This window comes from Xylocopa sonorina, chromosome 8 (assembly GCF_050948175.1).
Source record: "Xylocopa sonorina isolate GNS202 chromosome 8, iyXylSono1_principal, whole genome shotgun sequence".
Classification (NCBI taxonomy): domain Eukaryota; kingdom Metazoa; phylum Arthropoda; class Insecta; order Hymenoptera; family Apidae; genus Xylocopa; species Xylocopa sonorina.
Window position 1 is genome coordinate 6,550,052 of NC_135200.1, and position 13,490 is coordinate 6,563,541.

Here is a 13,490-nt window from a genome sequence, read left to right on the forward strand (position 1 = left end):
CGAGCTGCAACCGATATCGCCAACAGTTCAGGCGCGGTTTTCTATGCCCGGAGACGTGACGCTATTCATGGCTGGGCGAGATACGCGCGGAGGATTCAGTGCCCGTCTCAATGCGGGCGATCAATGGGTCCCACGAATAATGCCCGCCACGCTTTTATCTATCGCGTTTCCAACCGCCTTTTCCACCTTTTTATTTACCAGAGGTAAGGTCGCGCGATTTATGGATGCTTTTTAATGATCCTGAATGAAGTTTGCTTATTCCTCCTTTGTATCGCCAAGATATATATACATATCCATTTTATTGTAATGGCCGTAGAAAATTGGTTTCTTCGACGAAAATAATTATTTTATCTTCGACACTTCCCACTATCATTGCTATTTCTCGTTAGGAATAAAATTGCGTCAGATGGTAGAAAGTTGTAGCTTAATATTAATTCTCCGCGTCACTGTTAGAGATTCGACGAATCGAAATACTCGGGGACGAAAAATGGGAGAGAAGAGAAAGGGGAGGGATCTTTTTCTCACCTGATGAGCTTGGCACCGATTGCCTCCTTCGTTTCCTGCCTCTCATTGTCCGTCTGCAGCTGAAGGATGTTCCTGTTGATGAGCTCCTGCCTGTCTGGCCTGAGGGCGAGCTTCAACGACAGCGACTCCTTGCGCGCAATCTTTGCTGCCAGCCGGCCTGCAATTAGAAGAAGCAATTAGCCTCTTAATTAAGCGTCGGTTACGTGCACACGTATCTGGCACTCGTCGTCTAGCACATTTTCACCAGAGGAGACCGCTTCCTGAATACGAGAACCAAAGTAATTGATCTTTAAAGAGATTTCACGAGGGGAAAATGTGTTCACGGGTGTCTTTTTTTACGGTGGACGCGATAATTGCCTGTAAGAAGGTAATTTATTTAATCGTTACCGTAATCTTTACTTTCTGCCCTCGATTTTTCTCTCAATTCTCGTTTCGGGAAGGGCGCTCCAATTTTAATCGAGCAACTCGCTAGGTATCTTTTATTCGGGCTACAGAATTTATGCTCTTTCGCTTGTTAACTGTAGCGACTGAATTTTATCTCTCGCATAATCCAATAGAGGCCCCGCGATATTAAAAAATTATATTCTTGATGAACTTTCTGGAACAACACGCGAAACTTCACGGGTAACTGCAAATTAGATTTCCCCGTATGACTCTCCTGAAATTTTTATTCCACCCTTGTAACTCGAAACACGGCCACGGGATAAAATCACTGACGCGAGATGGATTATTGATGCACTTTTTGCATCGTGTACTTAATTCGCTCGACTACACAGAAATTACTAATACTACCGGCAAATTTGAAAAAAAATAATTACCAATCAGGCTTTGAAAAATTTGTTCGTTCAAGAAAAGGAAATCTACAGCGTTCGTTGGACATCAACGTCCACGCCGCCCTTCAGCTTCAACACGAGTAGCTATATCGACGATCGTGGCATTCAAACTCGATCGCGATTTACCGTCGAAAAGTGAGGAACAGCTGACGGTGCGACGCAACGAAGATTCACGGTTGAAGGGCTCGATCGAGGAGCAGGCGATCGACAGAGTCGACGCGGTCCAGATTGACAGCATGGTGTCATCGCACTTTTCACTTTTACGTCGGAATTCACCTTTCCACCACTCGGTGGGGCTCAACCAACGAATAGCAACAGCTAACTCTCTCTCTAACTCTCAGCTAACCGATTAATCGAATTGATCTCTCAATAGGATACAATGACCACTTTGAAAGCTATCGACCAACAGTTTCTTCGAGTTTGATTAAAAAAAAAAAGAATCAAAGCAAATTATACTGTGTCAGATTTAAAAGGAAAAGCATAAATTGCTGTTCGAATGGGCCTGTGAAAGAGAACGGCGAAGACTATCGTAGAACGCGGATCACTGGCGCACGGTGGACGGAAAACTAAGGCAAAACAACGGCCAGAAACACACTGAACCGTTTGCCAGCGATCTTCAGGGATTAATATAACCTTCGAGGCGTTTGCGTGATCACGCGTTCGTCTATGTGAATAAACGTATCGCGCCGTGAGTATAATTAGTACGCGCGGGCGCGATGCTGATTTCGAGTGTTTGCCAATCGAGCGATCGACGTTTCCACGTAGCCCTTTCGCACCTCGTATTTTATCGCCTCTGTACCCGTTCATCGATTTCGCGTTACCACCCGACTTGCCCCGATTTATCGCTCCGTACGTTGCTTCTATTATTATGAAAAGCGACAAACATCGTATATAGCTCGCTTCGAAACTCTGTTTACTCAGGGTGCTTATAGTTTTGCTAATTTTGGTTTATCGTTACGAGTGCGAAACTGAGCAAACGAACGCGCGTAAATTGCGCGTACGAGACCTGGAAAAGCTTATGAAAAATTGATGCGTCAAACGCAAAAAGCGGGGCTGAGAAAAGTCGGGGTGCGAAAGTGGCTGGAATAATCGTTAACGAGTCGACCAATTGTTGGGTATTAATCGCGATGTGATTCACGTTCGCGTTTGGCGATGAGAAAAATTTCAATTAGAAACGGCGACCATTGCAGTTCGTTGCCATGGAAAGAAAGGGAACCGCTTGCGCGAGAAGCAAAACGACGCGAACGATCGTGTTTGTGTTTCTCATTAAGCGAGGGCAATTTTTAACGTCCTCGAAAGACCGTTCTCTCCCTTGGAAAAGCTTTTATCCGTTTTGCAGGGTCGGATGTTATTAAAAAAATATTCTCCCCATCGCGTTGCGGTCCCTCTAAGTGGTGTTTGAGGAAGGGCGAAGTACCTCGTTAAGCCTCCGCGATGCCATACAATTTTAATGCTATGTACGCGCTTAAGTATCCGCGGTACAGTTGTCTTTACCTATAAACTCCTCCCACGCGATGTTATTGCTTTCGAATGTAAATTCGTGCGAATGAAATAATTCTATTAATTTTCTTATCGCTTTAATAATTGCAAAAATAGCGATCACACGTCGTTCGAAGGTGATTATTCGTTCGTATTGCCCGTATTTTAGCAGAAAAGTGCGACGAGCCAGAGAAGTTTGTTCATAAGCGACAGTGAACGGTGTGGTTGCAGTGGGTGAACGTGGAGCACGGGGTGATTATCAGACTCGCGGAGGAATAATCGAGTCGTTGGCCGCACGTGCACCCAACAGGATCCTCCCTTACGCACGCATCGCTTAAATGTTTAATAACAACAAAGTGTGAGAAACAGAAAAGTTGTTAACGAAAGGTTACGCGTGCCACGCGAATATTAACAATTCACGACGCTTTCGAAACTTTCTCCGCGCGAACCGTGAACAATTCCTCGATCGTCCATTGATTAACTTTCAGCAGGGAAATCGATCGTTCCTGTAGCTTTTAACGAAAAATGGAAAGAGACGCGGACCGATTTTTATCGAATTCGAAACACCGCATTCTCAGTGTAACGAAATGGTAGATTTTAACGCGGCTCGAGTTTCCATGGAAACGCGCTGGTTTGATCGTTTCGATTAACCATTCGATAACGAAAAGTAATTTTGTGTTATTTCGGGACGAGGGAAATTTGTTTTGAATAACTGAAGTATAATTCGAGGTGGCTCGAACCGCTGAATTTTCAGCCTGGCGATTAACGTTTCCAGTGTTCTCTAATTTGATTCATCCACAATACGTCTCTACGTAGTTGGTCTTCGCTAAGTATTACGTATAGAGCGTACGCTTTTAATAGCCAGCGTGAGTGACATTCTCAGTACGCTTTTATTAAGTTAGAGGTCTGCGTAGTTTGAAACAGAGACAGCTCAGACGCTCAAGTTATACGATCTTTTGTATTACAACCCTTTAATGATATTAAACAAATATTTCCTGCAATTTCTCCATTTCCCTTCAACCTCGTTACATCAGTGTACAGTCTGCACGTGAATTAAAATTAAAACCATCGACGATTTTACTGAAGTTCTAACAACTGTTGGAACAACGAGTATCCGTTTCTTCGATTGCTAGCCGAGCGAAAAGCGTAAACTCACCCCTTACGATTCCCCTTCTGAACATCCCCATTTCCTGCAATTTCTCCATTTGCCTTCAACTCCCTTACATCAGTTTACGGTTTGCACGTGAATTAAAATTAAAACCATCGACGATTTTACTGAAGTTCTAACAACTGTTGGAACAACGAGTATCCGTTTCTTCGATTGCTAGCCGAGCGAGAAGCGTAAACTCATCCCTTACGATTCCCCTCCTGAACATCCCCGAAAATCCACAGAGACGCCCCGTCGATACTCACTTTTCTCATCGTCGTACTCGTCCCTGTAGAGTACCTGTCCGTCCCCAGAATCGCCGTCGGCGTCCTCCCTTATCACGTACGGCCTCGCGTTCTCCTTGTTCTCCAGCGTGCAGGGTAGCGCGAGCCCGAATCTGACCGGTCGGCTGCTGAAAGAATCGCCACGGGACACGTCCCAGCTTTATTGCACCGTTCGATTAGAAACCATGGGGGTGGGCCCGTTGGCCGACGCTAGACGAGCCAACGGTCTACTCTCTACGAGACGCGGCAATTGTACGAGATATGGGCAAAATATATATGGACGGGGATGAAATAACGATACACACTCGAGGGGGGTGGCTGTTGGACGCAGTATGGACCCTGTGTGCGCGCGTGTATATTCAACGGACAGACGACCGACGGAGATAACAGAAGCAACTAGCTGCCACCGACGTGAAACGGACGTCGTCCTCGTACGTCACGAAATGGGTTATCAACGACGTCGACGCAGATAACGCCCTTCGCTACGCGGACGCGATCCCTCTTTTCGCCCCACCCTCGGCGTATTCGACTCTGTCCTGTTCGCGGACGATTTCTACGCCGCGAACGAAACGCTGCGACGATTATTTCTCTGTTTTTTTTTCGTTGTTTCCATTGTTTCTGTCACCATTTGTACTTTTGACGAGGGAGCGGTGGGATATCTACTGGCACGGGGGATTAATATTACTGGGACACTACGAGGGGTGAAACTGTACTTTGTACAATGGGAGAAATCTGTCGGGGTGGTTTTTATAAAGCAGAGTAATCTTAAAGTGTTTCTATCTTACACCTTTGCGCTTTGAATTTGGGTGGTTTGATAGAATATTTGGTAAGAGCTTGTTACAGTGCAAAGGGTTAAGATATAAACTAGCAAACAGTAGTGGAATATAGTAACAGAAACGAACACTCAAAAAGGTCTCAAATGTTGAAAGCCTCGAATAACTGTTTAAACAACTGAAGTTCAATTTTAGTACTTGGAAATTATTATTAGTGTCAACTTCAGCTGTTCAAACAGAGAAGCGTTATCCGAATTTGATTAACTCTTTAGTGATTACGCATACAGTGCTTCCATGAAAAAGAATAAAGCATACATTTCAATTTGATCAAATCATCAAAGAACGACTATAGTATCAAAAAAACCACTAGAATATACAAAAAATATAGATAATTCACATACTTAAGAGTTCGTAAAAAGAGTTAAAAAAATTCCCAAAAAATCGTGCACTTCTTGAAAAGTTACTTCTTAATAATTCGATCGTCAAGGCTGCTCTGTGTATTGTTTCTGGAAAGGAACCCGAAGAAAGCTCGGAAGGGAGGGCTTTCGAGACGCCCGTTTCGATTCCCCGAAATTCGATTCTGCCGGTTCGTGAAAGCGAACGAGCGTGAAAAGCGTCGAAGCCGAGGCAGCGGAACGGCTGAAGCAAAAGAACGCCGCGATCACGATTCTCGATTCGCCCCCGTGGAAAGTGACGAGTCGAGCTGAACATCGTGGCGCAGCTCGATCCGTCGACTCCTCGTGTCCTCGGTTTAATCGATAGCTCGAGGTTCTACGGCCACGTGAAACGCGGATAATGGAAGCGTGTGAGCGACAATTTTCATGGGTTTCCCTAGGGTTTTCTCATGCTTAAGGTCGTACGTTTACCATGCTCACGGCACTTCTGATGCTGACACACAGAGAGAAAGAAAAAGAGAGAGAGAGAGAGAGAGAGAGAAAGAGAGAGAGAGAGAAAGATAAAGTAAGACGGAACGAGAAATATAAGTGGAATTAGATATAAAAATAAAAGTAGTAAGTGTAGAAAAGATCGAAAGAAAATAGAAAGGAAACAACGAAGGATAATTATATATACAAAATAGTATAATATATAAATATAATAAATGTTATCTATATAAATATAAGTAAGATATATTTATATAGACAATTATATGTACGTATATATATATTAAGGAGATAGAAAGAGAGAGACTAGAACATTGTTGGTTCTCTGCGATCAACCGCCGTGGATAAGAGACAAATATTTATACATATACATATTCAGATATAATAATGTACCATATATCGGTTCGCGCATGCTTAGTTAGACCAATGCCCAATTACCATATTCTCATCCTAGGCCTCAACGGTGGCCTTCTGGTTAAGCATAAGAAAAATACCACACGTTTAACTAGTGACTGACACAGAATGTTGATTACTTTTTTTTTTGGTTTTTTTTTTTAAATGGATGGATGCACGAAACTACCCTCTCGCGGGGTATTCGCCTCACGCCGGAAGCATCGTTCTCGACTCCTTCGATTCAACCTTTCGATTCGAGCGCGCGCGGCGCTCGGTTTTCCCTTTTTCTCTTTCCTTTTCCCTCCTCGCTTCGAGCGGTCGAACGAAATACACTTGCCGCCAGTTTACGTTGGATTTAGTACCGCGGGTGTTACGCGCGAGATACTAGCTCGTAAAGGAGCGTAACGTTAACGCGTCTGGGTAAATGGACTGCGAGTCTGGCCAGTCCTCGGGTAAAGGATCGCGTAAAACTGGTCCAGGTAGGATGTTGCACTTATGTTCTCGGTTTAATGAGATTTCTCGATGGAAAATTTCGAAAGCTATAACGCTTGTTCTTTCCTTCTTTTTTAATATTCTTGAGAAAGTATCGTGGAAGAAGTTCTGAGACTTCTCACTGAAACACTTTTGATTGGAAAATTGGAAGATTTGTAAATTTGAAATGTAAAAATTCTGATTGAAAATTCAAGTAATACTACGCACTCTTTTCTCATATTAGATCGTAAAGTTTGGAAGTTTTACGATGGTGCGCGCTGCTTTGAACTTAGCTTGCAAATGAAAGTATAGAAAAAAAGGATTCGCTAGGCTCTTGCCTCTATATTTAAGAAAATGGATAGTTTTCTAGGGTAAAGTATTTCGATATTGCTCCATAACGCAGTTCGTTCGCTCGAGAATAGATCTTCCAGCGGAACGAGCCGCTCGGGATCAATACGAGCCGCTGAGAACTAGATCAGTGCGACGGAACTGGTCGGAACGGAGCTGAAAGGAGCACGATCTCGCATCGCGACGGAACGATGAATGAAAACGAACCAGCGAGAGAAAGAGAGAGAGAGAGAGAGAGAGAGAGATCGTATGCGAGAACACGGTGCACGTGCGCGTGAGAGAGATGAGAAGGCCGGAAGGTGAAGAACGATGTTCCAGACGGGCCTCTCCGGGTTCTCAAGGCGTTTTTCATTAAACCCTGCACGCTAATTAAACGCGAACAAGCGTCCCGATTCGTGATTCAGATATCGAGACCGTCTGGGTGCTCTCAAGATCACTCCGTCGAAATCAGCTGCGAAACAAAGGAGACATCTTATTATCGACGCTCGAGAACCCTGGAGAAGACTCGATTTCTCGCGACGAATCTTGTGCTTGAACATGAGAAAGACTCGTGGGCATTAATTAATAATTTCCTCTTAAAATGTTTCAGTACTTTCTTTTTCAATGTCTATTAACCCTCAAACACACGTATCACTAATATTACCTTATAATATTGCACCGCAATGCGCAGTGATTAAAAAAGATTCTTCGCGTGTTAAATTCATAATCGAATGCTTGAATGACTTTCAAATTTTCACCGCTGACGTACAGAAGATAAAAAGCTAGAATGATGCCTTTGAGGGTTAAAAAGAGAACGATCTTTCCTCTGTTCGAACGGCCATCGAGTCTTTCGCGAAAGGTGTCCGATGTGTCCCGTCGTCAGAGTAGAATCGCGTGGCACTAACTTGAAGGATGCGTGCAACTCCTGACGGAGCGTCAGCGGCCTGTTCTCCTGCGTGGGCGTGTTCTGCGGTGTGCCAGGCCCGCTTCCGGAGCCCCTCTTCTTCAGCACGCTCTTCAGAGGCACCGCGTGGAACTTGGGCTCCTTCGCGGGGATCTCCTCGATTCTGGACGTGTCGATGGTCGGGTCTGGCTGCGACATCCTCGGCATGTACATGTTGTCCTCCTCCTCCACGTCGAAGTCCTCTTCGTCCTCTGCAATGTACACCAAGACTCGTTCACGTTCAATCGAACAGTTCATGCGTGTATCGTTTTTTTTTTAAATGGGGAAAATCAATTTTCGAGACACTTATTATACGACACGTACCTTCGTCCTCGTAATCAGACGACAGCGTGTTCCGTATTTGCCGTTGCTTAGCCAACAAGAGGGTGGGACTCGAGGAGCTGAACATCGGAGGAGGCGGAATCGGCCCGATCTCGCTCAACGGAATCGGCGGTTCCGGAAGTTCCGACAGCATCAAGGTGTTCTGAGGTGGGAGAGGGTAACACCTCTCGATCACCTGCTGGTTCTCGCTGCTTTGGTCTAGAACCCCCTTCTCCACTGAAAACAATCAGAAAAGAGGGATACACGTTAGTCTCCGTTGTTCGATTCGTTTTTCGAGTATGTAAAGCTGCAAAAATTTCCTCGATAAAGTACTTGTCTCATATTAATCGCTTAGTATATACAAGAAATGCTTATGAACGTATACTTATGGTATACGCGTTACGAATATCTATCCATGTAGGTGTGTATAATAAAGTGGATAAGTAGCGCAGGGGTGGTTTAAATCGAAGATTAATAAGGGATTAGAATTTGACGTGCATAGCCACTTTAACTAGTCGTTCTATCGCATATTCTATTGGATTGAATTTCAATATCCATGATTGAATTCGTATATAGAGTGGCCTACTTCTCTAGGGTGGTTCGAGTTATGTAAGATATCCTATAATATTAAAATCCTCAAAAGCGTCCCTCTCTTTCCATATATATATGTGTATTTATATTCATATTCTCATTGTACCTCGCCTACATATTTCGACATATCAATCGAGCGTAAAATCCGCAGCCTGCAACCTGTATAACTGCCACGATCTATCAACCACCACATTTACTCTCTTGTCAAACAACAATTCCACTTAACGACCGCTAAATAATTCTCCAGACGAACCAGACGAGCCATCCATCAGGCAGCATAATCAACCCGTACAATATCGTTTCAATTAATCGAAACGACAGTGGCGTTTCGCAGGTGTCTGACGTTTGTATCCAGAGTGGATTGGAGCATTTATCCTAGACGGTGGACGAGTCGTTTAACGCTGTCCACCTTCGTTACCTATCGAACGAAATTACGAAAAGCTCAGCTAGTTCGATGAAATTTGATAAATCTAAAAAAGAGAATCGATGCCAGCGTAAGGCGTCTAAACACGAATTGTACTCTAACAATAACTTGGTGCTCTCTCGTCAAACAGGAGAGCTACAGCGATGGCTGCAGGATTACAGTAAAAGGGAAATGCTCGAGAGGGAAGCGAGAGGGTGTCACAATCGAACGGACAGCCACTATTCATAGCTACTTCTCCTCGGTGTGGAAGGCGCGCGTGCCAATCCTTTCGGGAAATATGATTCATCCGATGTTATAGATTCGACGGGAACTTGGCAAGTATTCGCTGCCGTGACGAATTCCGAAATTCCGCCGCGACCAGTTTTCCTCGCGGCTTCCATCGCGACGCGTATATTCTTTCGCCCTTCTTCTCATCCCTTCGTCCGCTTAATACTTTTCTCATCCCCCGTTTCGCTGTATCATTTGCGTCGCGGTTCATTTGTCACACGAATTTTTCGCGCAAACCGTAATAAATGAACGCGGGCAGAGATTCTTCCTTGACTATGCGCGGATCCTTTTCCCGTGCTTTTTTATGCGGCTGATTCCAGCCGATTGTTTTGTTCAGAATATTAATGGCGCAATTAATTATTTTCTTTGTGTACGTTTTTAATAAATATAATGCTCTGTGGGACGAAACGCGACGCGTTTGTTACGTGCTCTCAGCGAGCTTTCTAGAGATCCTTTTTCTGGGCGCAGTTGCAATTATTTGATTAAATTACACGCTTAATTGGAGACAGAAGGATTAACTGTTGTGCAGCGCTGAAAGAAATAAATGTACCATGACTTTTTGTCAGCGATCAATTATCTTTCTCTCTCCAAGTGACATTTATTTAAATAATTTTTATAAACCTGTTGCAACCTCTCGTAGAATTTGACATTTTTATTCCATTCTACTCTGCTGTAAATTAAAAGTCGTGGTTGTTTAATTTTAACGAGCCTCTTCCTTTAGCGTCACGAACGAAGGTTCATCGCAGTGGCTAATTTTATTAGTTGTGCTACGAGTTCGAAAAGATACTTAATTGAAAATTAATCCATCGACGTGCTCACATTAATTTTCGCTTATAGTCCGTGGGACACGATTGATGAAACATCCTCGTGTTCGTCAGGCTCTGGCGTCATTAGCTCGAAGAAAAGTGCTGGCAAGTATTTTACCACGTCTCGAGGGGCAGCATTTAAGTTTAATTGAAACTTTATTAAAAAACTTTTTTCTTCCACCCCCTTTAAAAATTGTAGAAGCTCGTTAAAAACTGTTGTGTAAGATGTAAATGAACACCTGGAGGTTTCAACTTTTCATATACCACGTAAAAATAATTATTCGTGAAACGTGAAATATTTCAGACACGAACGCGTCTAATTGCAATGAATGCGAGCGAAAATTGCACGCGCTCCCAATTTTTCTAATAAAATCGGAACGAATCGCTGAAATAATTACGAACGCTGGGTTTTACACTTTCGTGTTTCGGGAGCTGTTTATGAAAGGGAAGCGAGCCGTAAATTTCCGCGTTCGTTACAAAAACGTTAAATAACTAGCCGCAATCGATAGCACGTAGCCGCAAGCCAGCGTTCGAAATTTCGGTGGGACGAACTTTGAGGATAGTTGAGGTAAATTGCGCGAATTCCACGAATCCTCTAGCCGGAAGTCGACGGATCGTGAAACAACTTTCGACTCGATAATCTTGGTCAAATTTACCGCAACGTTCGCCTGTCGATTGTTTAGAGTGCCGCGGATCTATAAATAAGCGTTTCTGTTCCCAGCGAAACCGAAGGTGTAAATTTTCGCAAATTTATTAGCTATTATGGTTAACCTTGCGACTTTACGGCCTAAGAATACGAGGACTCTCACCGCTGAATTTACGAGTCGGAATTTTAAGAAGAAATAACGGGTGATTCACGCATTTTGGATTCGTTTCAAATATTATGCACAGAATGGAACACGTTTGGTGGCAATTTGTCTCGTGACTTGTACAATTTTCAATTTTCATTTTCCTCAGTTTACAAATTGTATCATTTCCATGTTATTTGTTGAATATCGCATCACTGACGTGTTCCATTTAAATATACATCGAATTCATGCAAATACGACCAAACGTAGAAACCCCATACGATTTATCGTCAAACAAACGCTACAATTCTGTGACTTCCCACTATTCATCATCCACCCAGATTTTCGCAGTGCATAAAAAGAATCCGTCAAGATAAATAACACATTTGTCAAGATCGTACGCGGTACGCGTTTGTTACTCTGAAAATAACTCGAGAATATCGTCAATCAACCAATACTCGTTTCCCCTGGTACACCGCTATCCGACACCCTCGCTCGACAAATCTTCCACTTATCCATTGCCTGTATCAACGCGACGCAGCAGGCGCTCTCCCACAGAGTACCGCGGAATTATCCTATCTATCAAGCACCCGGAAAGATCGCGACGCGAAACGTTTCCATTCCACGCAACGATCCGCAAAATCCCACGGACAGATCCGAGCGTAGCCTGGCTAAGCTCGATTTCGAAATGGTCGCGAGACAGGGACGAAGCGTCGTATCTCAGCCAGCCGTACCCTTTTTCAAAGCCCGCATCGTGCTCTCTAAACGACACAATTTTTCCAGCCAGACCCCACCCTTCCACGCGAGGGAGAGATCGCCCTTCTAATGAGATTCCGTGAACGAAAGAAGATCAGGCTCTGGCGGCTAAGAGGAGCTAAAGGTGAACGGAAGTAGCCCTGAGGTGATTAAAGGGAGTGGCTCGAGTCGCGGTAGCTGCGGAATTCCCGGCCTTTTAACGGTGGGAGGATACGGCGAGCCACGAAAACTCGTCGTACGACTTATATCCAGAGGACGTCCTCTACGTGCCACGAATTACTGTCGGGGTTCTCGTTAAATGCCCCAGAGGTGTTCTCAGCGAGCGCTACAGTGGATGGTTGTCGATGCACGCGACGCTACGGGACGTAGATTTGTTTATGGACCCCTTTGCTTGGTGAATATCGTGTCATTATATATCATATCACAGTTATTTCTTTCCTTCGCGTCCATAAGTGGAAACAAGCTTGCACGTAAAAATTCATCCCTTCAGAGAGCCGTAGGGGGATGAAGAAAATTCCTACTTAACTTTGAGAAAACAATAAAGTTTGCAGCTGCTTCGCTCAGAAAAGCAACATCTATATTTCTAAGGAAAGTGCGAAACTGGGTGTCCAATGGCACCCGGTTGCAAAAATCTCACCGACCGACCGATAAAGACAGCCGTCACGCCCAAGAGCCGATGCTCGCTCGCTCTGAGTGGTCCGTCGTGTATTAAATATTCATCGAGACAACGAGGTTCGAGGCTCTTTTATCAGCTCGTGAAACGTGGAATATTTACATCCATAGAGGGGCGGATGGAACGGAAATGTTCCCCCTGAAGTTGCCGTTAAAATCCGCGATGGAACGTTTTCCCGGGATCGTGTTCGCTGATAGCGGTCTGTGTACCAGACGGAGGATTTTGCTGGAAAGTAAATTCGACAGCGCGCGAACGGGGCGAGGGGGCCTGGCGGTAAGGACAAGTCGAAGATAAAAGCGAACTTTGAAGTTTCGAAGGTAAACGAGAGTTTTAAAGGCGATTCGCGCGTAGGAAGCTGACGGCACATGAAAGTTTATCGTTTCGCCGGCAGCATCCACGGGAAAATTCACCGTCGACTCGATGCAAACTTCCCCGTACGCTTAAAAATCCAGACGTCCCTACCGCTCTTAATGGAAACTTTCTGGGCGGCCCGATTGATCGATACACGCTGCACTTCTCTCGTTAATGCAGACACCCTCGCGCTGAAAAGAATTCTTTTCGCTGTACACTCGAAAGTTGATCTGTAACTTTGATTCAGAGGGCCTTGGTTCCTAATAGTTTCCTAATATTTGATACTCCTTCGTTTGCGACTGTGCTACATAAGATTTAAGGAGGATTCGTAGCTAAGAAGAAGAAGAGCACGAAGAGAAAAAGCAATTACACAATTTTTCATTTAGTTATCATTAAATTTGTATGTATCTTTATTTGTCATAACCAGTTGAACAATTCTTCGCCACGAGAGTCTCTA

General features: G+C 44.3%; 1 protein-coding gene across 7 annotated transcripts in view; it reads right to left on the reverse strand.

The window, feature by feature from the left end:
- Positions 1–13,490, reverse strand: part of LOC143426409 (phosphatase and actin regulator 2) — a 266,425-nt gene that overhangs the window by 2,055 nt on the left and 250,880 nt on the right. For 6 of the 7 annotated variants that reach the window (XM_076899851.1, XM_076899854.1, XM_076899852.1 and 3 more), the window contains 4 exons: positions 8,381–8,614; positions 8,019–8,268; positions 4,251–4,396; positions 526–682 (listed from right to left, as the gene is read on the reverse strand). In XM_076899851.1, coding sequence (XP_076755966.1) covers positions 526–682; positions 4,251–4,396; positions 8,019–8,268; positions 8,381–8,614 — 787 coding nt within the window. The remainder of the gene's footprint in view (positions 1–525; positions 683–4,250; positions 4,397–8,018; positions 8,269–8,380; positions 8,615–13,490) is intronic. The other variant, XM_076899849.1, reaches the window with a different exon arrangement.